Source organism: Protomyctophum bolini (assembly GCF_963924005.1).
Source record: "Protomyctophum bolini genome assembly, chromosome: 20".
Taxonomy (NCBI): Eukaryota; Metazoa; Chordata; class Actinopteri; order Myctophiformes; family Myctophidae; genus Protomyctophum; species Protomyctophum bolini.
Window position 1 is genome coordinate 16,410,364 of NC_137881.1, and position 26,228 is coordinate 16,436,591.

The 26,228-nt window shown below is 43.3% G+C and overlaps 1 protein-coding gene across 6 annotated transcripts in view; it reads left to right on the top strand.

Annotated features, from left to right (window-relative positions):
• The window catches only part of LOC308335655 (protein phosphatase 3 catalytic subunit alpha), a 94,208-nt gene that overhangs the window by 49,616 nt on the left and 18,364 nt on the right, over positions 1–26,228 (top strand). For all 6 annotated transcript variants that reach the window (XM_080792762.1, XM_080792764.1, XM_080792763.1 and 3 more), the window contains exons 3-8: positions 5,107–5,231; positions 6,076–6,187; positions 6,679–6,824; positions 7,885–8,024; positions 13,556–13,633; positions 17,733–17,827. In XM_080792762.1, coding sequence (XP_080648888.1) covers positions 5,107–5,231; positions 6,076–6,187; positions 6,679–6,824; positions 7,885–8,024; positions 13,556–13,633; positions 17,733–17,827 — 696 coding nt within the window. The remainder of the gene's footprint in view (positions 1–5,106; positions 5,232–6,075; positions 6,188–6,678; positions 6,825–7,884; positions 8,025–13,555; positions 13,634–17,732; positions 17,828–26,228) is intronic.

The window sequence follows — 26,228 nt, forward strand, 5'->3', positions numbered from 1 at the left end:
AATGGAAGAGTTGTGTATTGTATTCGGCTTCACTCCAGGATATCCTTTTAATGTCAGGTTAGAATTTCTTCTTCAGTGACATGAGTTGACATCGTTGAACTGCAGAGTAATGTTTTTAACCACTTGAACCCCACATTCATATTGGTTGACCGGGATCCCCCATGGGGGCTCTCTTTGAACACCAAGTAATTGAGAATATATAAAGTCACAACAGCAACTTTGATGAGGCAGTATTGCTTTGTTTTCAAAATATAAGGTGTTCTTAATTTCCTGAAAAATGTATATTTTTCATTTCCTGAAAAATGTACATTTTGGAGTTGGGTGGTTTCTTCCCGACAGCAGAGATATGCTATTTTCAGCAAATGTTTGCCTATCTTGGCATGCCCAGAACAGGGATGCTGGGGTTCATGTGGTTAGGATGAGAGAGATCTCCCCTGCCCTTGCGCACAATGACGGGATGAAGCGAGCCAGATGAATCATCAAGATGACTTATTTATTGTCTTTGGCACAGAATATGTTTTATAGCAACTATTAAATGGTGCATCAAGGTCGTACGTTTTACATTAGAGATGCGCTTATACAGTTCCTTCCTGCCAAATTGGCCAGCTTGACAAGAGATCCTAATGAGCAGATATCAGAACAATGATCCCACTGGTTAAATTAATTTACTGTAAATGTATGTGCCAGTTCAGAGCTGTGAGAACTACTACACCATCTGTTTACCCAAGGGCGATTCTACTACATCGGTATTCTCACACTTTCACAAATTTTCAAAATGTTTAAAAATAGTAGATCTTCGTGGCACGAAGTGATGCGCTGTGAGCTTGTACATCTGCAAATGAAATTATTTGTCAGTGTTCCTTGTATTTTTTATTTTTTTACCTTGCTTGCTTGGTTAAGTTTGGTAAGTTTGACATAAGGCTGAAAAAAGGCTGAGATGCACTTTCTGTTCACAGCACACACCTGACAAAAGACCAATTGATATTAAATATTGATGGTCATAGACTCATAGTTAAATAGAATCCTTTAAATCCGAAGCTAAATTATGTAGTTGGCCCTTGCAGGTGTTTTTATATTTTCTAATATTGCCCCTTTTGAAAAATAATTGGACACCCCTGCCCTATAGGGGTAAAGACCCCTTCTCTACACCGACCACATCTCTTCGCCGAAAAATAAATACAAGTTATCAACGAACGAGCCGTTGTGAACTTGTGAAATCAACGTGTTGGGATGCCTGGAATAAGGACACTAGGGTTCATGTGGCTTAATTAGCTCTTAATTAGCTCTGTCTCTCTGAAAGACTTGCTTACAGGTTTCAAGTCTAACTCGCACAGCTATAGATTGAGCTCATGAAGCGGCATCAACCGAACGTGAGTAACGTTAGCTGTCGCATCCCTCACATTTAGATGTCACTCTAGTCACCCTTTTAACTACCTAGCTGGATAATTGCCTGAAGAGTTGTGTTAATTGCTCTATCTCAAAGCTACGGTTGCCTGCAACGGGCAGCATCACTAATGGCAGTGTACATGCGGTTTTCTTCACGACGGTCAGATGAGGTCAGAAATGAAGACGAAGCAATTAACCAGCACCGTGTTCCTAGCAGCTTGCTAGTAATTGGACCTAATAAGAACATGGCATGTGGAAATTACATCGTATATTCATTAATGACGGTATGCATTATATAATTATTATGTATTTGTATTTATTTCTACAAACCAACTCAACTCTCCAGAGTGGCATGCCAAATATCAAAATAACAAAACACAGCCAGAGTATCAAACTGGATACTCTTGACAAAATATGAACTTTGAGCCCTAAACATGAACCAGATCTTAATATGGAATAACTAATGATTTAAAACGATAGCATTAAGAATTCAGGCTTAACCCATTGAGGCCGGGAAAGCATCTGTCTTTTTAGATTTTATTTACAGTATCTAGACATAGCACATTGATTGGCTATTCAGAGATAGCAGATATACAAGCTTATAGCCCGTCACTTGTGCTGTGATATTAGCTTGTAAATCTCCTATTTTAATAAAAAGAGAGGGGAAAAAAGGGAATTTGCTTTGAATTTAATCTATTGTTCCGAATATAAGACTTTTTTTTTTCAATGGAAATATCCTAAAAAAACAGGGTTGTAATATAATCGGGGACTAAACTATTTGACATTCAAATGTTCTTTTTCCACAAATGAGTCTTGGAAAAATGGGGGTTGTCTTATAATCAGAATCATCTCGTCTTATATTCGGCACAATACGGTATATATTTGTAAGCGAACATTTACATTACATAAACATTTTCAGCGAACATGAACAGTCGTGGACACATCGGGGGTCAACAAAATAAGGTAAAATCTGTCGATCAATGTGTTGTGGGATATTGACAGTCGCTGTCCTGACACACATTGCAACAAGCGCTCTAATCAGCCAACCCACCTGGCCTCCTGTCCCAATGCAATCGCTAAGCAGGACACCTTATATCTCTATCATTTCAGCTTTTTACTTTATTTGTTTTTCTCTACTTTGCTTTCTCATATTGTCACACAAAACAAATGCAGCTAAAAACCATTGCTGATCTACAAGCTCACAGTGCGTTGCCATGCGGGCACGTTGTGAGCTGTATTTGCAGTTTGAATGTGTTCTTCAGTTATCGTGATCTTTCCGTGAATTTCTTATATATAAATATTTAACCCATTCTGGACGTCGGCAACCCCTTTTGGTGTTTTGAGCATTATGTTATACTTTAGCTGTTGAAAAACAGCAGATCTAAAAGCTCATCTACGAGCTTGTAGATCTGCAAAAAAAAAATTGTGAAAATGTGGCGCAAATCTTTGAATATATTCTTTCAGAGCGAACATTTTAACTCAAATCTTTGCTTCTGGGGGGTCCCTGGAACAACATATGTTCAGATGGGGGTCGGAGGACAAATACAGATAATTCCGGGGGTCCTTGACATGAAAAGGTTGAGAACCACTGACATAGAAACATGGGTTTTTCAGAAAACTGTTTAGAAGACTTTAAAAAAAAATCGGCCTCAGGTCTAAATGGATTAACCAATCAAAAGAGTTAACAAGCGCTTGTGACTAAATCATAACATTGGAATGGATACATTGGAACTCTCTTCTCCTGCTGGTCTCTCAGGGGAGCAATAGGGTGTAGGTCACACCAGGGCCATTGGAAAGCAATCGTCCACTTTGAGTAATCACTGGCTCTTGATTTTCACGGAGGTGGGCTCTTCTTCTACAAAACAAATCCCCAGACACTACTTCCTGGCTTGTTGGCTTGAGACCTGACTGACACTGTTTCTACAAATGCCTTCTAAATCAGTAGTGCTCAAACTATTACGTAATTCGGAAATTCGTTTTTCAAAGATGTACATGCTCGCAGCGTACCACCAAGTGACGCGATGTGAGCTTGTACAGCTTCTATTTTTGAATAGCCAGCGCTAAAATCTAAATTGACACAGATGCTGTGTCATTTCTCTGTGTGTGTGTGTGTGTGTGTGTGTGTGTGTGTGTGTGTGTGTGTGTGTGTGTGTGTGTGTGTGCGTGTGTGTGTGCGTGTGCGTGTGATATGCATATTTGCAGTAGTATAGCCATAATTTAGTTGAACATACCATAATTAACACCAGTAAGACTCCCTGAGGGCGTGAAGCGACAGTTCTGGGATTGCTCATATATGGACTTTTTATTTTCTTTTTTCGATTGATGTTTTCGGGGCCGGGGAGGGCGTTAAATGTGTGCTAATTAGTAAGGCCAGGCGGGGCCTCGGGCTAGTAGGTAGGGCCGGGGCCTTAATTTTCGGGCCTGTTGAGAACTCTAGTTTTCGCCGGCTGCCGGGCGCGTCTGCGCTAATAACATTTGGGCGGGCCCATTTAGAGTTTGAATAGACGGGTGTCAGTCAAAAGAGAGACATCGAAGAGGAAGGACGGGTGGGAAAGGATCAACATATCTCTGCTGTCGCGTAGAAACCACTTTACTCCAAAATGTAAATTTATCAGGAAATTAAGAAAACCTTATATTTTAAAGCATTTTTTTTACTACTTTCCATTGGTTCGATATTTTCGCAACCACACGCAGACATAAAGGGTGTTCAATAGCACTGATTAATGACAGCAACGATATGGGATGTCAGAACAGGTCAGCTCCGTATATGGAGATACATTATGTCATAAAGATATAATTCACATAATCGCATACAGCAAATACTATGAGATGACTCGCTTAAACCTTCTATTTTGTTGACCAGAGTCCCACAGGGGTTTATTTATACTAGCTGTTCTAGAAGCTCACAGATCCTTATGCTCTCTTCCTTTCCATGACTCTGCACACTGACTATCATACAGTAAATCACCACTTTGACCTCTACTTTGTGGCATGTTGATGTGACATGAGTCACATGACTGAAAAGTGGCACGGCCAACTGCAGTTTGCGGAGTTGTACTATAAATGTAGAGACTACTGTAGTTGGACCTGGTGAAAATACAACTGCCAGCATCGCAGATACTCATGGAGAGCTACAGCAGAGGTTTTCAACCCTTTTCATATCAAGGTCCATTATTTATTCGGCCGTTTGATGACAAGACATACAGACCAAATTTCGTTATCGTCCACAATTCCATGCTATATTGACGTCGTACCATAGGAGAGATGACAGGAAAACGTTGATCAAAATAACAATTAATTTACAGTCTCTAGCCTAATTGTGTAGACTTCTTGTAAATTAAGCAATGCGGATGTTTAACAATAATATAACTCATTGTACGCTCTCAAGAGTTTAAAGATCAAAATAGGGTCCATTTGAGTTTCCACCTGTCTCATCATTTCGCTGGGAACCACCTGGAACCCCCCTCAAGGACCACTGGTTTGAAAACCACTGAGCTACAGAAGAACATCCTCCGGGAACAGATTGACAGTGTTTCAGAAGATCTGACGTCGCGCACGAGTGGTAAAAAGAAAAATGCTGGCAAAACAAGCAGATGCCTTCACTCGGCGTCACTCCTCCTCACCAAATCCTGCTTGCGGGGAAAATAGCTGCCATCCCCCCAATGTGCCTTACTGCCTTCTGATGTGTGTCCTTCTCCTGTTGTTGTTCTCGTTTTGCAGTTTGCGGAGATATCCATGGGCAGTTCTTCGACCTCATGAAGCTCTTTGAAGTAGGAGGGTCGCCAGCAACCACGCGCTACCTTTTCCTGGGGGACTACGTTGACAGAGGGTATTTCAGTATTGAAGTAAGTACTATCTGTGCGCTGGCGTTTTCCATTTCCCTCCCACGAGCGCGGAATTAAGTTTGACGCTCACGCCTCGCCACTTGCCCGTCTCTGAAGCCTAGTGTTATTGAAACCCATTTTGACCTGAGGACGATTCTACAAAATGTCTTCTAAATCCTGACAGTTTTCTGAACCCTATGTTTCTAGGTCAGTGGTTCTCAAACATGTTCATGTTAAGGAGTCGGACTATCCAAGATTATATGTAATTGGCCGCCCGACCCCCATCTGAAAATATGTTGTTCCAGGGACCCCCCCCAGAAGCAAAGATTTTAGTTAAAAATGTTCGCTTTGAAAGAATATATATTCAAGATTTGCGCCACATTTTCACGATTAAAAAAATATAGCAGAACTACAAGCTCGTAGCATGGCACTCGCCCGTTCGAAATGACTAACCAATCAGCAAGCAGAAAGGCAAATCGACCAATGACAAAGCTTCTAGGAAAATCTTTGAATGCAGATTGCGGCCCCTAGATGTGTCACAGAGACAAAAAAAATCTGGAGCGTTCTAGGTTCTACCCATTGCTGGCTGTCTGAATAAAATAAAAATAAAAGGTCATTCAAATTTTGACATATTATTGCTTATAGCAGCTTTAACTCGTGAATGGGGGGGGGGGGGGGGGGAGGAAGCGTTAATATTGCAAAATTGTACCGTATCAATGTTTAATAGCCAATGTAATTCCTTTTATTAGAGTACGTCACTCCTTGAAACTGACTAACCTGTTTCTTTTTTTCAGTGTTGTATAAAGATGCAAACCTAACTGCTGTTTCCTTTTTCTGCTTGTTTGTTTGTCTGTCTTCATTTCAGTGTGTGCTGTACTTGTGGGCCTTAAAGATCCTATACCCCAAAACACTGTTTTTGCTGCGTGGGAACCATGAATGTAGACATTTAACAGAGTATTTCACATTTAAGCAGGAATGTAAGTAACACTTAAAATCACTGGTTATACTTCCATTTTACTATTTAAGAGAATAATGTTATGAAAGCATCCTGTTGAGTAAAAACAGTGGAAGGAAGAATTGAGTGATTCTTTCTGGTGTTCATTGTGCATCCAATTCCTACCACTGACTTCAAATGCATGAGTGCCCTCACGATCTGGCATGGTGAAAAGAGTTGGGCACATTCTTTGCTTGCCTTGATATTTACACATGTCAAAGCTATTGCTCTTGGACTCGGGGCAGTGAAAAATACAAGGGCACAGTGAGTCCATGCTACGTTTTTTTTGTTTTTTTTTAATGTCTTTGGGATGTTTTTTGGCACTTTTCTGAGAGCCTTTCCGTCCCAGCCCAGGAACACTGCCCTTAGTGTGTGAGTCCTGTGGTGTTTGACTTGGCGTTTTTCCCCTCACTCTCCTACCACCCCACACCCACTCACCCACACCCCCCCCCCCCCCCCCCCACCCCTCGACAGGTAGAATTAAGTATTCTGAGAGGGTGTATGACGCCTGTATGGACGCCTTCGACTGCCTTCCCCTGGCCGCTCTCATGAACCAGCAGTTCCTGTGTGTACACGGAGGACTGTCCCCAGAAATCACAAATCTTGATGACATCAGGAAAGTATGTGTTCCCAGGCTGAACGCTTTTGTTTTGCCATTTGAAATGAAAAAAAGCGGTGGTGCGGCTGTTGTGTATCTGAAAAGGCCATAATCAATGTGACTCGTTTGAATGCAAGGGTTGTTCTCATTAGATTTTTTGTCTTCTCAGAAATCCATTTGGTAAACTTTTATTATCGCATGATACGTTTAAACCAGTTGTAATGGGAGGGGATGAAATGTATGTACATCGCATTTACATTAAATAAAGTGTAAGAATAAAATGTGACAGTAAAAAGAATGGCCTTTAGCTAAGGTATAGCTAAATGTGCAATAATGGTGCCTTACGTCTAATTAGCAAAATATAAAAACAAATACCGTTACACATAATAAAATGTGTTGAGAATGTGCACTGTATCTACAGTCGGATAGACATGAAGTGTGTAACAGAGTTCCGCTGTTTATCGTGCAGCATATCAAATAATACTCAACGGGAAACATCCTGATTTCCAAGTAACCGCTCTACCTCCTGAGCCACATATGTGACCAAATTTGACTGAGATCCTGCCATCGCACAAATTCCAGCTTTTTGAGTGGTTGCACCACGCAAATTTTTTTTATCCAAAATGAGTTAATAGCACAGGCAGACTCTTCACATACTGTACTAGAGCATGTCTGAAATAAGTGTCAGAGCTGTAAATAAATGCTTAAACATGTAGGTGTAATGTTAGAGACCACAGAAGTGAACCTTTCAAGCCTGTTTTCTCAACTCGCTGTTTTATGCAAGGCATTACTCTATAAGCCATACAGTATCTCCCAAACTGGTGGGTCAAACTGAACAACCAATATGTCAATTTGAAGAAGCTATGATTACCTGCGTTCATATGACATGAAAAAAACGAAAATTGGCAGTCCCTCAGTCAAATTTGGCCACATATAGATACTACAATATTATTATTGTTGTGTCTTTCGATCGTGCATGTCGGATAACAAAATAGCCTGGGAAATGACAATGCCTTCCCAGTTAGAACGTCGGTGGTGTCACACAAGTTGACAGGATGCCTGTTTCTGTTCTACTCCCTCAGCTAGACAGATTCAAAGAGCCTCCGGCGTACGGGCCCATGTGCGACCTGCTGTGGTCCGACCCCCTGGAGGACTTTGGGAACGAGAAGAGCCAGGAGCACTTCACACACAACACCGTCCGTGGATGTTCTTACTTTTACAGGTGAGTGTTCCGCAGCTCTGCATTGCTCTGTAATGCTCTGCTCTGCTCTGTTCTGCTCTGTTCTCTGCAGCTCTGCGTTGCTCTGCTCTGCTCTGCTCTGCTCTGCTCTGCTCTGCTCTGCTCTGCTCAGCTCTGCTCTGTTCTGATTTTCTACCTTTTCTTCAAAGCATAACCTTTTGCTACTCGTCCTACAGCTTACAAAATGCTACACGTTATCTCTGGAGGCATGTGATGCAGACTATTTACCCTTTTCTTGGAGTGGTGCAACGGAAACAGCATGGTTTTGTTTTCACCACATGTGCGCAAGCTAACACACACTCAAACACACACGCACATATTAACTGTGTATATGGTGATTTCGTGTGTGCCAGTACAGTACAGTACAGTACAGTACAGTACAGTACAGTAGAGGGACCCCCACACGGTAACTCTGTCATTTCTCAACCGTTTGCCGGCCCGTTTTTTTAGGGTCACCAGCCCCTCCTACTGTATGTCAAGCTTTTAGTGTGTGTGCACAAACTTTGTCCTACACAAACATTAAATTCCCATTGACAAATAATGGACAATTTGACGTCATAGTGTAAACATTGACTAACACAAACATTGATATGTTGTATAGGAAGCTTTCAACTGATGATGTACGATGATAAGAGCGCCCCTCACTTCACACGGGGGCTATAGCCCCTCCCATATTCAGCTTTTTGTCCTAACACAAAAAATGAAATGCCATTGACAATGAATGGAGAACTTACGTCATACAGTATGTAGACGAGCAAGTCGGCTATGTTCGTCCTACACAAAGTTTAAATTCCCATTGACAATGAACGGAGAATTTACGCTATACGACACCCTTGTCGTTTCAACATTTTCTAGCAGTGATGTTTGACGATATCAGAATATACCGCAGAGCTATTTAACACTAAACTTCTCCTTTGGCTGTTTTGTGGTGTTTATGTAACCTCAAATAGAGCGGCTGAACAAATGAGAGATTTGTGCTGTGACCTGAAGGGAGTCCACACTGTCATGAGACGTAATGAAGTTGCACATCACCACAGGGCACAGTCCTCCCTTGAAACAAATTCAGCACTCCCTGTGCTCATTATGGCCTAAGTGATGCCATCTTGGCCCCGGCGTGCCAGCAGGCACACACCAGGGCAGGCAGAAATGGCTGAAGAAAAAGTCCCTCGACTACTAAGATGCAATCCCTCTGTTTTTATGGTTTGTTTTGATCATTTGAAAGCAGGTATAATGTCACAGCTCACAGATTTTCTTTTCTCGCTGTTATTGGATACGGTTTTCAATGGGAAGAAATATTTTGCCTGATGGGCAAAATACTCTTTATGTTATAACCTGTAGTTGTAGATTATCCCATTTTGACCCGAGGACAATTCTACAAATGTCTTCTAAACCAACAGTTTTCTGAAAAACCTCTTGTTTCCATGGTGCTCAACCTTTTTCATGTCAAGGACCCCCAAAACTATCTGGATTTGGCCGCCGACCCCCATCTGAAAATATGTTGTTCCAGGGAATCCCACAGAAGCAAAGATTTGAGTTAAAAAAATTCGCTCTGAAAGAATCTATATTCAAAGATTTGCGCCACATTTTCACGATTTTTCAAAAATAGCAGTATGAGCTTGTAGATCTTCTATTTTTCAATAACATTAATGCCTAAAACACCAAAAGGGGTTCCCTCCCAATTTGGGTTATATGAGCCATGAATACCATAATTGCCAGGACCCGTGGTAAAATAAAAGTGCTTTTGTTTGTATTGCAAGAATCATATCCTACAGAAAGACACTGAATTAAACTGCTTTGGTTGTCACTTGAACGCAACCTTACAGAACAACACTTACACGTTACAGGGCTTCGTGACACGACAAACATCCACCTCCGTCCCATCCATTTCCTGTGCCAGCATGACTTAGTCATTTGGTTTCACTTTTCCTCTATCCCATTCTGGGCGGGAACCCCTTTTGTTGTTTGAAGCATTATGGCTATGCTTTAGCTGTTGAGAAATAGCAGATCTACAAGCTCGTAGGGCGGCACTCGGTGCCGCGTTATGAACTTGAAAAATCAAGAAAATGTGGGCGCAAATCTTTGAATATATATACTTTCAGAGCGAACGTTTTTAACTAAAATCTTTGTTTCTGGGGTGTCCCTGGAACTACATATTTTGAGATGGGCTCGGCGGCCAAATACATATAATTCGAGGGGTCCTTGACATGAAATAGTTTGAGAACCACTGACATGTTTCTGTCAGGACGTAGAAGACATTTTGTAGAATCGTCCTCGGGTCTAAATGGGCTATAGTGCCTTGTTTTCATCAGTGTCCTGCACTTTGTCCGCCCGAGGGGGTGCACCACTAATTGGCATCACACTGGCATTCTGGATTTATGAGTCCCGTTTCAGCCAGACCGAGGGAAGGAGTCATTCCGTGCACCCTTCCCACAAAAAAAAACAAAATACAAAATAAACCTTGTTTCCTTGTTTCTCCTCCTGCCTTGCAGATTTTTTTACCCCAGCACCACGGGCCCCCTCGTAACACTTTTACAAAAGCAACTGAGGCATGAAATTTTGAATTTTATTTGCTGTCATTCTTAGCTGCAATGGCATAAAATGAAAGAGAGGAGAAAAACAAAAACAGCTTCTACTTTAGCCATTGATATATACCCAAACGGGTAGCTCAAGTAAGTGTTGTTGCTTAAGTTTTTTCAGGTTTTTTTTGTCTTAATTTTTTTTTAATGTACAGCTTGTCACTTCTAGCTCATTAACATCTGCGCTCCATTCTCGGGCAGATGGGAAACGCTCAAAGCGGTAACTGCCAAAAACAGAACTAAGCCTAATTGCATTTAGTCTGCTGGTCTCCAAATGCTATGCATCAACACTACATCTGTTGCAGCAAATCATGAGCGAAATAAGATATTTATTCCTCATCCTTGATACCCCCCCTTGACATATAGTTGTGTGTGTGTGTGTGTGTGTGTGTGTGTGTGTGTGTGTGTGTGTGTGTGTGTGTGTGTGTGTGTGTGTGTGTGTGTGTGTGTGTGTGTGCCTGCCTTTCTGGTATCTGCTGTCTAGTAAGACATCTTCTAAGCAACCACTCTAGCTTCAACTCCTTCAAACCATTCATAATTATGTTTTTGTCATGATGTTTTATGTGTGTGTGTGTATATACTGTGTGTGTATATATATTTTTTTTTGGCAGTTATTCCATAAAATAGCAGTAGTTTTTCCTGGTGGCATGCGAGCATGGCTGCCATTTAACACTACAATGTACAGTGTATTTGTGCACATACCAGCACCTCCTTGTCTTGAATGTTTCACAAGAGCATGCCTGGTGGCAGTGTTGAATTTGTCGACTAATACTATGACGAAAAATGTTCGTCGACTACCTTTTGTCACTGACAAAAACTAAATGAAAACTAAGCTATGATGACTAAAACTAAGACTAAATATAGACCATTTCGTCAACAAATAAAAACTAGACTAAAATGTTAGGAAGGGACTAGTGGACAAGAGATCCAGTATAAGTAAAAGACACAAGTAATTTTACACTTGGTTGCATGCTGAAAATAGCGTGTAAGTGTAAAATCAGCCATTACGACGTCATCAAGGCCCGGCCAAAATAAATGTTTGTCTACTAAATCAACTAGATTTAGTCGACTGAAATCTTATGATATTTAGTCGACTAAAACTACACTAACACTGAAACATTCCAGGTGACTGGAATGTGACTAAAACTAAATGAAAACTATCCAAGAGAGTTTGACTAATAAAACTAAAATAAAAAAAATCTGTGAAAAGCAACACTATACCTGGTGGCTGCTCCTGTGAGATCGAGGGCCCAGGTTTCAAATCCAAGCCCTGAGCTTGTCTCGTATGTCTCTCCACTTCCTGCCCTTAGCTTCCTGTGTCTCTTAACACTGACCTGATCTGAAATAAAGCATAAATTAAAAATGCCTAAAAGGAATCTTTGTAACCAGAAATACTGCATGCTTAACTCATTTAGGCCTGACCTGACCATTAAAAAAATGTCTTCTAAATCCTCCAGTTTCCTGAAATACCTGTCAGTGGTGCTCAATATTTCATTTCAGGAACCCTAAAAAATTATATGTATTTGGCCACCGACCTCCATCTGAAAATATGTTGTTCCAGGGACCCCCCCAGAAGCAAATATTTGAGTTAAAAACGTTTGTTCTGGAAAACATATATATTCCAAATTTGTGCCCCATTTTCATGATTTTTCAACAATACCAGATCTTCAAGCTCATAGCGTGCCACCGAGTGGCGCGCTATGAGCTTGTAGATCTGCTATTTTTCAATAGTTAAATTATAACATAATGTTTAAAACACAAAGGGGTTCCCGACTTCCCTCCCAAAATGGGTTAACAAGCCCCGCATCCTTTGAGAAGATATGCCAAGCTGTGATATCCGTTTCCCTGAAGTAAATTCAAGCTCGGTGAACAACAATTTTATTATTTATTCCGCAAAGCTTCATCTCTTGCAGCACAAAAGGTTAAAAGGAAACTAGCTATTCATACACGAGCTGGAATAAACTCAATGCTCCCGTAGCTAAGATACAGTGTTATATATGTAATTGTTTTGATGTCCACTCAAATAACTGGAGTTGTTTGAGGGTCAGAGCACACGCCTTTCATGCTGCATGGTCGTGAGTTTGGCGCCAGCAAGGGCATCATGTGGTCGCAGTAGTGTTTCCCAACACCAAATCAGATTGAGAAATGAGGCTATTTTCACTTTATTCACTGTCTTTCTTGCATTATTTGACAATTTGGCTAATGTTTGACATTTTTGATGTGTCTTTCTGTCTGTCTCTGTCGTCCGTCCGTCCGTCCGTCCGTCCGTCCGTCCGTCCGTCCGTCCAATTGTTTCAGTACAGACAGCTGCAGTAGCGCTCTGTGATCCCGGGGTGGGGTATCATTCAAAAGTAAAAACCTGGCTATAAGGCAAAAAATTATGCTTTTGATTCTGAATCAATTGCAAGCATTAGTTTTGCACGAAAAACAGTCCTTCGGCTAAAAACGGCCATAGCTGTCATCACATTTGGGCAAGTCGCTGTGGCCGAATTTAGCCCAAGGAATGTTTTTCGTGCAAAACTAATGCTTGGGTTCAGAATCATAAAAAAACCCTAGTTTGACAAGTCACATGCTACTATCTTTGCCTTTTTAGGTTTTTAATGGTACCACAACTTTCAACCCCTGAATTTATCATGAGCCACATTTTTTCAATACAACACATTTTGGATGACCCTAAGGATCATAAGAAACCTTGAACGATTACTATTGCGATTTCTTTTGGGTCATGGCCCCTTTTTAGCTTACCGTAGATTGAACAGGAGCAGTGTCACATGGGGAAACCTAATCCATAGATTGAGAACACCTGAGCGACATCACCTCTCGGCTTAATCACACACATTATTATTGAAATTGATCGCCTGCCTGATGTGACAGGGATTTCTCTGTAGAGGTAAACAAATCTCTCTCTCTCTCCCTCTGTCTGTTTCTGTTCAACAGCTACCCTGCAGTCTGTGACTTTCTACAACACAATAATTTATTATCCGTGATCCGAGCACACGAAGCACAGGATGCCGGGTGAGTTTCATTTATTCATCGTTCGTTCTTTCATTTGGACCTTCGGCTTCGCCTAATCCTTGGGGGTACCAATTTAACTTTGGGCAGGAACCCCTTTTGGTGTTTTAAACATTGTTATACTATACATTGAAAAATAGCAGATCTACAAGCTCATAGTGCGGCACCGAGCTTGTAGGTCTGCTATTTTAAAAAAAATATGAAAATGTGGCGCATATCTTTGAATGTATATTCTGTCAATGTATTCTGTGAATGTATAACGTTTTTAACTCAAATCTTTGCTTCTGGGGGGTCCCTGGAACTACATTTCAGATGGGGGTTGGCGGCCAATTACATATAATTTGTGGGGCCCTTGACATGAACCACTGATATAGAAACATGAGGTTTTCAGAAAATTGTCATGATTTAGAAAACATTTTTTTAATTCCCGACGTCGGGCCTAAATGGGTCTATCTATCTATAAATGGGTTTATCTATCTATAAATGCGCTCTCGCCCCTATAGAGACTATAAAGTCTCGCCCCACCGACTTCAAATTCGACACGTTCCAAATCCACACCACCACAGGGGTGCAGTGGCCGGTGTCATCACATTACCTGGAACAAAATATTTTCAGATGGAGGTCCGCGACCAAATGCAAACAATTCTGGGGGTCCTTGACATGAAAAAGTTTGAGCACCACTGATACGCTTTTCAGAAAACTGCCTGAATGATTTAGAAGACATTTTGTAGAAACTGTTCTGGTCTCAGGTCTTAATCGGTTAAACAAACACTTAAACCCTATATATAATTAATTGAACAGAGACTCCCAGGGGTCTACACTAGGCCCCCCCCTGCTTATTTCATTGTAAACCAAATATCTTCGGTAAAAAATAGCTGAATGTTTGCTACACAGAAAAGGGATGCTTAGGGTTCACGTAGGGTCTTTAAGGCGTTTGAAACAAAAGCAGCCTGCAGTACAGTACAGTACACCCTGGCTTTGTACCAAGGGACTGTGGAAAGCTGCTGTCAAGAGTTCGTTTTTCTAAACGGAGAGGAGGTGGAGGCGGTTTGGTTTGGTTGAGGGGTGGTTCGGTGGGTGGGTGGGTGTGTGTGTGTGTGGGTGGACGTGTCGGCAGGTTTCCCCCGAGGCAGGGTGAGGGCGTGTGGGTGGGAGGGAGGCACAGTGCAAGGTTGTTTACCGATGCACTCCCATGGAGCAGAGTCACATGGGGAAACCTACGCCTGTACTCGCAGGACGAGGCAGTTTGCCCCCAAGCTGCTTCAACTACACACACAGAGACAACACAGTTACTGTACTAAATGTAGTACTACTGTACTGTATGTGATGATGATGTAGAGGTTTTGTCCAGATTTAACCCATTTAGACCTGAGGAGGTTTTCTACAAAATGCCTTCTACAGTATATCCTGACAGTTTTCTGAAAAACCCATGTTTCTATGTCAGTGGTGCTCAACCTTTTTCATGTCAAGGACCCCCAGAATTATCCATATTTGACCGCCAACCCCCAGGGACCCCTCCAGAAGCAAAGATTTGAGTTAAAAAATGTTTGCTCTGAAAGAATATAATTATTGCGCCACATTTTCACGATTTTTCAAAAATAGCAGACCTACAAGCTCGTAGAGCTATGAGCTTGTAGATCTGCTATTTTTCAATAGCTAAAGTATAGCATAATGCTTAAAACACCAAAAGGGGTTCCCGCCCGGAATGTGTTAACAAAAACACAATATCTGTCTTTGAATGAATGACTTGTTTCTGCCGAACCTAACTGTTCGGATGGAGAGGGCTTTCTCCGCCTGACTGGAAGGCAAGGTTGCCAGATTTTGTGAGAAAATAAGCAACCAGGTCTAGGAAAACAAGCTCAAAAGAGGGCGACTAGGCACTTTAAACCTATACTGTATACTATTTGAAAATAGCCCATTTACAAGCTCACAACATTGTGAGCTTGTGGATCTGCTCATTTCAAAACATCTTGGAAATAACGTGGAATATTTGGAAGATTTTTTTAAATATTTCTAACAACACCACAAATCTGGTACGGGCCTCCCTGCCACAGAACAATTTCACATCAAATCAAATCAAATTTTATTTATAGAGCACATTTTCAAAGGCCAGGAGGCCAACCAAAGTGCTGTACAGGAAACATGACACAAGTAACATAGTAAAACAAAATCAAAGCAACACAAAAATTGCACAGGTTAATTAGGTCAAACATTGAAAGCCAGGGAGAAGAAATGGATTTTGAGTAAAGACTTAAAGGCCTCTAAGGAGGGAGCAGACTTAATATGAGGGGGCAGACAGTTCCAGAGTTTGGGGCCAGCCACCGAAAAGGCACGGTCACCCCTGGACCTGAGATTGGAAATGGGCAGAGTCAGGAGCCGCTGGTCAGCTGACCTCAGAGCCCTGGATGGGGTGTAAGGGACCATGAGTGACGATAAATACAGGGGGGCCAAACCGTTTAGAGATTTAAAAACAAATAATAGAATCTTAAAATCAATTCTAAATTTAACAGGAAGCCAGTGGAGGGAGGCAAGAACGGGAGTGATATGATCACGCCTCCTCGTACCAGTGAGTAGGTGCGCGGCGGCATTTTGGACAAGCTGCAGACGTCTGAGGGTAGACTGGTCCATGCCTACATATAGCGCATTGCATTAATCGAGCCGCGATGAGATAAAGGCGTGGATAACTCTCTGAAGGTCAGGTTGGGAAAGGTAGCCCTTGATCCTGGCCACTAGCCTAAGTTGATAAAAACTTGCTTTGACCAGGGAGCTAATCTGTTTATCAAATTTAAGGTTGTTATCAAAGAACACACCAAGATTTTTCACAGATGAGTGGATGTTAGCACTGAGGGGTCCCAAGGTGGCAAGGGACGGGGCTGACTGTTGGCCAAAAATGATAACATGGGGGTTATTAGGGGACAAATAACTATTTGGGGGTCCATGACATGCACACTAGTTTAAATTGTAATGAACTCATTTACTTGCCAGAGCTTCTCTAGAACAGTCTGCACACACTGCCAGCGTTTCTACTAATCTTTTAAGACCCACAGAATATTCTGTTCTCTCACTATGTAAACACCAAATATTTCAAAAGAAAGAAGTCTTGCTTTCATCGGGGAAAAAAGAGTGTTACCACGTTGTTCAGCTTGTTTTCACCAAAAATGCAGAGTTTTTTTGTTTAAAAAAAGGGGAAGCAAGCCCAAATAAGCAACTACACTTTAGAAACAAGCCCACAAACCGCAACCTACAGTATAAGAAAGGCTAGATGGCTCACCTGCGCTGTTGGCCAATGGGGATCGACATCACTATGTGGCGGCCATCTTGCTTCAGGTCGCTCGCCCGCTCAAAATATTGTGTCTATGGTGACTGTTCTTTTTAAATAAACATAACTTGGTCAACTGAATTTCAAACGGTTTGGTTTGTTATGAACGCCAGAGACGTCAGCATAGCTATATGCTTTTATATGACGTCCTGAATCATAGCCACGTTGACAACGTCTGTGATAAACCAACCCGTCGAGATTTGAGCAAGTTATGAGCAAGTATTTTTTATTTGAGCTGCCATAGAACATAACATACTGTAGGACTGTAGCAAGATAGCCGCCAGTGAACGACGCCGGAGACTCCGCCTTGTGCCATCTAGCCTCTATATGTCGTATTGTCGTCTTAACTACCAATTATTTACAAGCAACCTTACATAATTAAGAAGCCCGAAGTCGCTCATAACAATTATGAGCGACAAAGGGACTTCAGCCTATACCTTTTTTGGTCATAGTATCTTTTATTTATAAAAACCTTTTCATTCTGTACATGAACTGAAGACCAAAATAAAACCTTGGAACATGGCAACACTGCTGGAAGGTGGCTCCTGGGTGAATTGCCTCTCTGGGAGCTGGCCTCCTGGGTGACTGGTTCCCTCGCTGATGCATCGACTGTTTTATCAAGAGGACGAGAACACACAAACATGTTACGAGAAGATTGATCCTAATCATATCCCCTTGGGGGGTTTAAAAGGGCTATGATGAGTAATCATGTTGTAACATCTGCTCATACTGTACTGTTTTTGTATTATTCATCTCTCTTTCGCTTTTCTTTTTTTTTGCCAGATATCGGATGTACAGAAAGAGTCAGACCACTGGCTTCCCCTCCCTAATCACCATCTTCTCTGCACCCAACTACTTAGATGTCTACAACAACAAAGGCAAGGCAGAGCATAATAGCAGATTTTTGTCGTATGTCTTGACAAAGTATAAATTGAGCTTGCCGATGAATGGTCGTCCACGTTGGGAATGGCACAGAATCTGAAGTTCAGCACCGGTGCTCACATTCACACAAGGCACTCTGTGAGGCAATGTTTTTATTGATGCTCGTCGTTGAGCAGCAGGTTTGTACCAAACAGCCTACCGGTATGTTTTTATTTATATCATTGTCTCCACCAGGCCGAAGGCTTGGGGAGAGAGTATGTTTTGCACTCCGTCCATGTGTGTGTGTGTGTGTGTGTGTGTGTGTGTGTGTCCGTGTGTCCGTGTGTCCGTCCGTCTGTTAACAGCTAATCTCCGGCACCGTTAAACCGGACAATGCCAAATCTTGCACACACACTTCCTGGATGCCAATGATGAACGTCTGCTTACAGAACGGCCTGTTATAGCGCCACCAGGAGGCCGACTTTTGAAAAACAAAAGTTTTTTGCTATTACTCCTCCAGACTCTGTCCAAATATCCCGCAAATCGTTACACACTATCTCTATAGTCATGTGTTCATGACTGATCTGTCCAAAATGTCATATTCCATCCTAATTGGCTAACATTGTCTTTCAAAGTTTGCAGGATTGGCCCGTTTTGAACAAAAGCCTCAAATCATGAACACAGCATGCAATTTACTTGAAATCTTTCACGCACTTTCCTACTAGGCTGAGGAATATATCCCACCCTTTTCACATTGTCCTGTTATAGCTCCACCAACAGGTGGAAAAACACATTTTTGGAACAAAATGCCTCAAATCATCCAATTGCCATCCAAGGCGTAAGAAGAAATGGCACCCTTTTCACATTGGCCTATTATAGCGCCACCAGGAGGCCACAACCTGACCTGCCCAAGTGGAGACCTGTGCCCCGAGGGGCACTTTATGTAGTTTATTTTATTTTCATTTTCATGTGACTTTTTAAAGACTCCTGGAATGTAGTTAAATATCATTGAGTCATGTAATATGCCACGGCTCGTTGCTTTCCTCGTGGCAAATATCTCATAATTGTCACTCATTAAAAAAAGTAGTCATGAATTCAGCTTTCCTACAAGCATCATATACAGTTAAATCACAAGCATTCTACTGGACCTTTAGAGCCACAAGGTCCCATATTTCTTAGTGTTTTGTGAAATGATTGAGAGTCTGGAGACCGAACGCTTAGTTTCTACACATCTTAAGGTTACAGTAGGTTTTAATTACGGATGTCCCAATCATGTTTTTTTTGCTCCCGATCAGATCATTTGATTTTGAGTATCTGGATATCGGATTTTTCCCCCGATCCGATATTAATATTTTCATAGAACATTTATGCCATCTATCACAATAGTCTATTATCAATATTATTTGAAAATTATGTGATCGGCCTTGATTTCCGATCGCGTGATCGGATCGGGACAACCCTAGTTTTAATCATTAATTTCCAGACAGACTTAAGAGTGTTAAGAGTACATTCCTACTTTACATCCATTGCAAAACGACCCAAACCCGAGGTATGTAATACTCAGTGCCGCAGAGTCTTCTTGCCAGTAGATGAAAAAGTTGGGTGGGGTCGGTTCAACTTAGGGAAGAGGCCCGGTCCGCACTTAGCAGGGCTGGCGCCGGTCCACTTTGCTCTTGTGGCAAAGCCTGTCACCGCACTGTGGTACCCACGCGACAAGATAGACTCGCCTTTGTGCTGTGAGTCAGCATTTTGCCCCAGAGAGAGAGAGAGAGAAGGAGGGAGAGAAAGTGAGAAAGGAGGAGGGGGGTTAATGCATACCAGGGAAGTGCCCAAGGAGGCAGATAAGGAGGAAATAGAAAAGGCAAAGCAAGCATGCATGGTTTACACATGGTTTTTACGGAACATGAGAATCTCCCCTGGTGAAATATTATCACCGAGGTTTGAAGGCATCGGGCCACACGGGGTTCGCTGATGTTTGCATGACGGGATAAAAAGCGACGGTGCGTTTTCTATTTGCTATTTGCTCAGGGATTTTCCTCGGCTCAAAACTAAGGCTGTGTTGTTGGTTGAGTCACAAACAGTATACAGTACACAGCCACTCCTTCTAGGGCACACAATAGGATTATCAAGATATGGTTAAGGCAATTTGCTTGGGCCTGTCTTGTGTTATTGTTTATCTGCCCAGGATTCCCATTCGCCACTGCCAAGCCCGGCTAATCTAACCCGGGGCTCACGTTCCACGCGACTCGAACAAACAACGCTGGTGTCAGATTCGTGGCGTTTGCAGTTTTGGCAGTCAATTCCCTTGTGATCCTTTTGTTACCCTACTCGGAGCGCACGGTTATGTTGGCAGCAACAGGCTGGCCTTAAGGAGATAAACTGCCTTTCATTACTCGTGGTAATCTGCGGGACAAAGATTGCTGCTTTCGTTCTTTATCTTTTAATACACAATTGTCCTTTTCCAAAGACGAGCAGGCAGTAGGAATGACCCGGGAAACAACAGGGAGGCGGCAGCATATGGCAGGAATTTCATAGATGTGCTTCTTCTCTCTTAAACGCTACATATTGTGTTGTGAAAAAATAGCCAACCCAATTGTAGATCTGCTGTTTTCGCAGAGGAATCCCTTCCCCAATGTTTGCATTTTTTGCTGAATGTTCACCTATCATGGCATGGGGGGGGGGGGGGGGGGTCATGTGGTTAATATTTACTGCGTATGTCCTCCACACGTCACTACATCACGTCATACATGCATGGCACGCACCGCACACACACAACACTAAAGCCAGATCAGTGCTGTTGTGGACCGGCTGGTCGAGACCGCCGCAGTCCTGCTGATGCTGGTCTAATCAGTCATGTGGGCGGGGTTGAGCAGTGGAACCCAAAAGACAGTGTAATGAATTACTCTCTGCTCTATGCTTGGGGAGAGAAGGGGGGGGGGGGGGGGGGGGGTTAGAGTATTGCCTTGTGATTGATGGTCAATCGAGCGATCACATAAATCTAAAGATGGGGTGTGTGGGGGAGGGGATGTGGAGCCCATCAGCAGGTCCCATCAATCCTAGCTCTGGGGGTTGCCAGATAAACAAACCCCCCCCCCCCCATCCCTTCTTCTCTCCTTTTGGCTCTGGCCCGTCGTCTGTCTCTCTTTCAGTCTGCTATAGCTCGGGAGTTGTTGTGGCCTGACTATCCCCCCCCCCCATGGAAACAGAACCGCGGGCAGATGCACATTAACAGAAGGGGAGTCCGTGTGTGTGCAAGGCAGCCGTGATTGTGCAGTTTTTTACTTTGAAGTGTTTAAATGACTGTGAAGGGAGACAGGTGTCTGGTGTTGGTGGGGGTGTGGGGACCTCTTGGCAGTCGTAATGCTTTTTGTTTTTCTTGACTCTTTAGTCTCTAATCTATTAACGGCGCGTGTTTCCGCTACGTCACTTGACTTGTTTTCTAAACTGCGCGTCCGTGTCCTTGTAGTGTAATGGTCGCAGTTCCTCCCAACGAAAGGCAAGGGAGGCGATCTAACACACACACAGCTTGAGAGTGACCGTAAGACCTCTAGGCCAACAGGTCCTGGTCCTTGGCAGGGAACGTGAATAAGAAGATAACTCCTGTGTGCTGAGGCTCCACAACTCTGTTTTGGTCTCGTCAATAGTAACAGACTGTGGTACTTCTTCTCTGGAGTCCTGCCTCAAAGCAGACCAGAGGTAGACAACTGTCGTTCCCTGATGTCATCGCTGTAGGGACACATGCATCAGTAAGCAGCAGGAACTGGGGATGGCAATGAAGGACCGGAAAGTCTGGCGTGGCATTGTGAAATCCATGATCTCGACCGCGGTCGAAAAATGATGATGATGCTGCTCAGCCTCCAGTTGGGACTGTGCGAAATAAGAAGTGGAACATCATTGCGTTGTTGTGTATAACAGAAGGCTTAAGCCATGTTGATGCTGTTATTTACTGCCCCCAGGACAGTGAAATAATAGTTTGTTAAATTGTAAATCCATCTCACGTCAGAGTTGGGTTATCATCTCGCAGCCAAATTAAACATTTCCCTTGATTTTTCTTTCTCTGCTGTCGTTTTGAACAAACAGAATGGAAAATGGGACGGGATGGAAAGGAAAGTGAGGTGAATGAAAGGAATGTGCCCCGTCGGTGTCGAGGGGGGGAAATCCAAGTGTTGAGGCAAGCGTTTATAGCTCATTGTCACAGTTCACTCCCGGGTCAAACTTGACAGGGGCCGCTTCGCTTTCGTCGTTTCCTGCCCCCGGGACCTGCGGTCGGTCGTGTGGCGACAGGTCAGGTACATGAGTGATGCTGTCGGGTGGGGTGGGGTGGGATGGGCCGCTGGCATGACTGGCTCTGGCTCTGCAGATGGAAGAAATAAAAGGATGGGAGCCAGGAACAGCGATGACCTTCTCGTCACCGCATGGCATGCCACTGGTAAACGGACCTTCTCTGGAATCCACAGTCCACAAATGCCTGTCCACTGGTCGCCACACGGATAATCTTTGGGGTCTTCTTTTGGGCTTTTCTTTTTTTTTTCATTTTAGGTCTTGTGGCTTTGTCATACATTATTACACAATGGTCCTAACCAGTGTGGTTTTTGGCAGAAAATCTTGATTTTAGTTTTAGTCATTGTCGCTTGAATAGTTTTCATTTAGTTTTAGTCACATTTTAGTCTAGTTTTAGTCGACTAAATGTCATACGATTTTAGGCCTGCCAAAATATATTTTAGTCGACTAAATCAACTGTAGATTTAGTCGACTAAAATATATTTTGGCGGGCCTTGATGTCGTCGTAATGACTGATTTTACACTTGCACATCTATGAAATTCCAGACACTTCCAGATCTACAAGCACTGCGACGCGTTGTGAGCTTGTAGATCGGCTATTTTCAGCATTCAACCAAGTGTAAAATTATACTTGATCTCTTGTCCACTAGTCCCTTCCTAACAGTTTAGTCTAGTTTTTATTTGTTGACGAAATTGTCAGTATATTTTAGTCATCATAGCTTAGTTTTCAGTTAGTTTCCAGTTTTCGTCAGTGAAGAAAGGAAGTCGATGAACATTTGTCATCTTTGTAGGCCTACAGTTCTTTGGGGGAGCAGGCAACTGTTTGTACCTCATCCAGCAGTTGTATCACTGGTTTCTTTTGCATTTGGGTCACTTTTACGTAGGAATAAATCCAGCTATGAAATAAAGCAGCACTTTTTCTACTGCAGCATTCATTCACTGGTGGCCTTCATTGATTAAAGCACATGACAGGAAAGAAGGCCTAAAGCGAATGAGGCGGGTGGGGCAGGGGGGTACAGAGCCAAGACACAAAACAGACCCTCTTCCTTTTCCATCCAAACTGTGACGGAAACCTTTCCCTCGTCACGACACCATCTCCCCAGAACTAGCCCGTGATTGCGATTGAATGTCGGGGCCAGAGCCATTGAAGGAGAGTTCACGACATCTCCGTTCACTTCATGGGGCCGGTCCAATGGCGGGGTCTTCTTCACATAGAATTCTATTGGCGAAGAGTGACAAAGTCTATGGGCTCGCGTGAGTGACAAACGAGTACATGAACCGCGGTCGGCATCGCTAACCAGCTATATATTTGCTAAGGGTAGCCATGCCAACAGCATGATACGCACTCTGTGAAGAATGCGTTCAGCAGCTACGTTTGAACCGTAGTATTCTGTATTATCTTCTGTAGCGTTCATAACGCGTCTTAACGTCACATGGAATGGGTTTTCTGTCCAAAATGCTGACATTGAAGTTGACATTCCACCAGTGTATAGTCTTTCAAAACCACAGTGCATCATTAAAAAGAAAATACTGTTGAGGTGAGCTCCAACTTTCACAGTTACCCACACATGTTGCCTCACTAGTTGGGCTCTCCCGTCACTTGAGCATTAATTTATTTCCCTTTGGCATGGCAGATATCTCTGCTCTCTCAGATACAGCTCAACATAATGGACTTGGGAAGAAGAAAGAACGACGGCATGTGTGGAATATTAAGCCTGCTGGAGCTTGATATCGGAGAGCTTGTGGGGAGAGGGAGGTGAAGAAAGGCAATGAGACTGAGAGAGACAAACAGACAGATGTAAAGACGGAGACTTAATTGCTAGAGAGAGAGAGAGACAGGTTGGGATATACTGTACATCATGGAGGGGAATCTCCCCGTGCTCCCCAGGTGAGGCGTTTACTGTGGGCATACCGAGCGTTGTCGAGGCACTCTCTCTCATGAATAATGAATGGTCAGGCGTTGCCCATCAGAATGTACACGTTTACCATGGCAGCAGGCAGGCGCAGCCCCACTGCCCTTCCCCCTCACGTCTCTGTCGGGACAACAGAGACATCTAGTGGCTCTGTAGGCACCCTTTGTTCACTCTTCAAAGGTGTGTGTGTGTGTGTGTGTGTGTGTGTGTGTGTGTGTGTGTGTGTGTGTGTGTCAGTCATATTGTGAACCCGATTTTCTTCAGAAGAATAGAGGTCAACCATGTAATGGTTGTTTGATGATTACAATTTTGAAATTAGGGAAATAATTAGGAAAAGATTGAAGTTGGAGCCAGGGTTAGTCATTTAAGAGTCGTGGCCTACCAAAAAGAGCAGATCTTGAAGCTTGCAATGTGACGCGTTGCTCCACTCATTTTCAATGTGACGCATTGCTCCACTCATTTTCAATGGGAATTGAATTGTGTAGGACGTAAATATCCGATTTGCTCAGACCCATATAACGTGAATTCTCCATTCATTGTCTATGGGAATTTAATGTTTGTGTGAGACGAAAATCTACACTAATAGCTGAATATAAGAGGGACAAAATCCCATGTCACTTTTCTGGTCAAGCCCGTCCTTGTATAAAAGCTTGGAGATGGACGTGTTTGTTTAGTGCAGGTGCACGTCTGCGGTTCTGCTCCTTCTAAAGGGAGTCCGATATGGAGGAGAGAGAGCATCGATATGCGAACTGACCCCCCCACCCCCACCCCCCCACGCCTTTTTGCTCTCGGCTCCCGGAGCTGCATTTGATCAAGTGCCTTAATGGTGTGATGTTTATGCAATGACTGCCCACGTGTGCGCTTTTATACACGCTGTCAAACTCTTGTAGGGACTCACTCTCTCTCGCTTTGTTATATACGTGTGCTGTGCACGCACGTGCGTGTGCACACACACACACACACACACACACAGCCCTTGGTCTGAGAACAATCGGACTAATGCAGTGCCTTCCACTAGCATTGTCTATTCTGCTGATATTGATAATACCAAATGCCGTGTGAATAATTCAGTGGGTCGCCGCGTTTCCCTGTAGGGGTATTTCCGGTCTATAGATTGTGTGTTTGCGCATTTAATGTACGAAAAGAAAAGGGCCACAGTGCTCCACACAGAATCTAATGCTTAGCCATGCTCATTTCATCACCCACGGCATGCACACACACACACACACACCGTTAACTGAGCACTGCAGGATTTATTTTACTGTGCACTGTACAGTATATCCTCGCTGCCGGGCAGAGTGTATATCCTCGCATCTATTTCAACTTTGTAAATGAATGCCCTAATTCGTCGTACATGAGAAGCAGTACAAGTTGTAGCTGATCTACAAGCTCACAACGAGCCACAACAGTCTCTCGTTGTGAGCTTGTATAGAACGGCTATTTTCTAAAATATTCACGGGTTCTTATTTTCATTTTCATGAACGGTTTTATAACCGTTTGTTTGGCACATATGAGGTTTTCTGCCCGACTGTACGGTCACGCACGCATGCACACTCACAGAAACACCCCCACCCACAGGGTGCGTTGAGCTGCCTGGAAGGCAGGCAGCAGCCAGCTGGCTGCTTGGCATGCCGGGTTTGATGACTTGCTATTCTGAACTCTGGACGGGAGACGGGGAGGCAGGAAAGTCCCCCGTGGTGACCCAGCCAACGGTGTCCGCTTTCCCCCCGTCCAGATCTCTGGCCACTGTGACCGGGCCTCGTGTGTGTGGGCGTCGGGTGTTTGTGTTGGGGAGGGTGGGGTGGGGGGTGGGGGCATCTATATACAGTACGCTCTGTGGGATATATTTATGTACGGGTGGTGCTGGGCTGTCCCCGGTGCCTAAATTTGCGCTGTGCCTCAGTCATGGCCAAGGTTATTGGCATGAGACCTAGGTCGGGATTTGGGGGAGGTGGGTTTTGTATGTCAATAGTCCATGGAGGGTCCTGTACGTGAAGGACATGTTGTACAAAGCCAAGAACTGTAGGAATGCTCATCCACCTAACCTGGCTGTTCATTGCCGACATATACATATAGTTGTATGTAACCTTGCTAAAACCCCAAGATTGGTTTTGTAAAATGCAGTTTTAATTAATACACCATGGGGAATTATTTCGGGGCTGTGTATTGGCCGCATTTTGACACTCGGATAAATGAACAGTGAACACTGACGATTTCCCTTGTG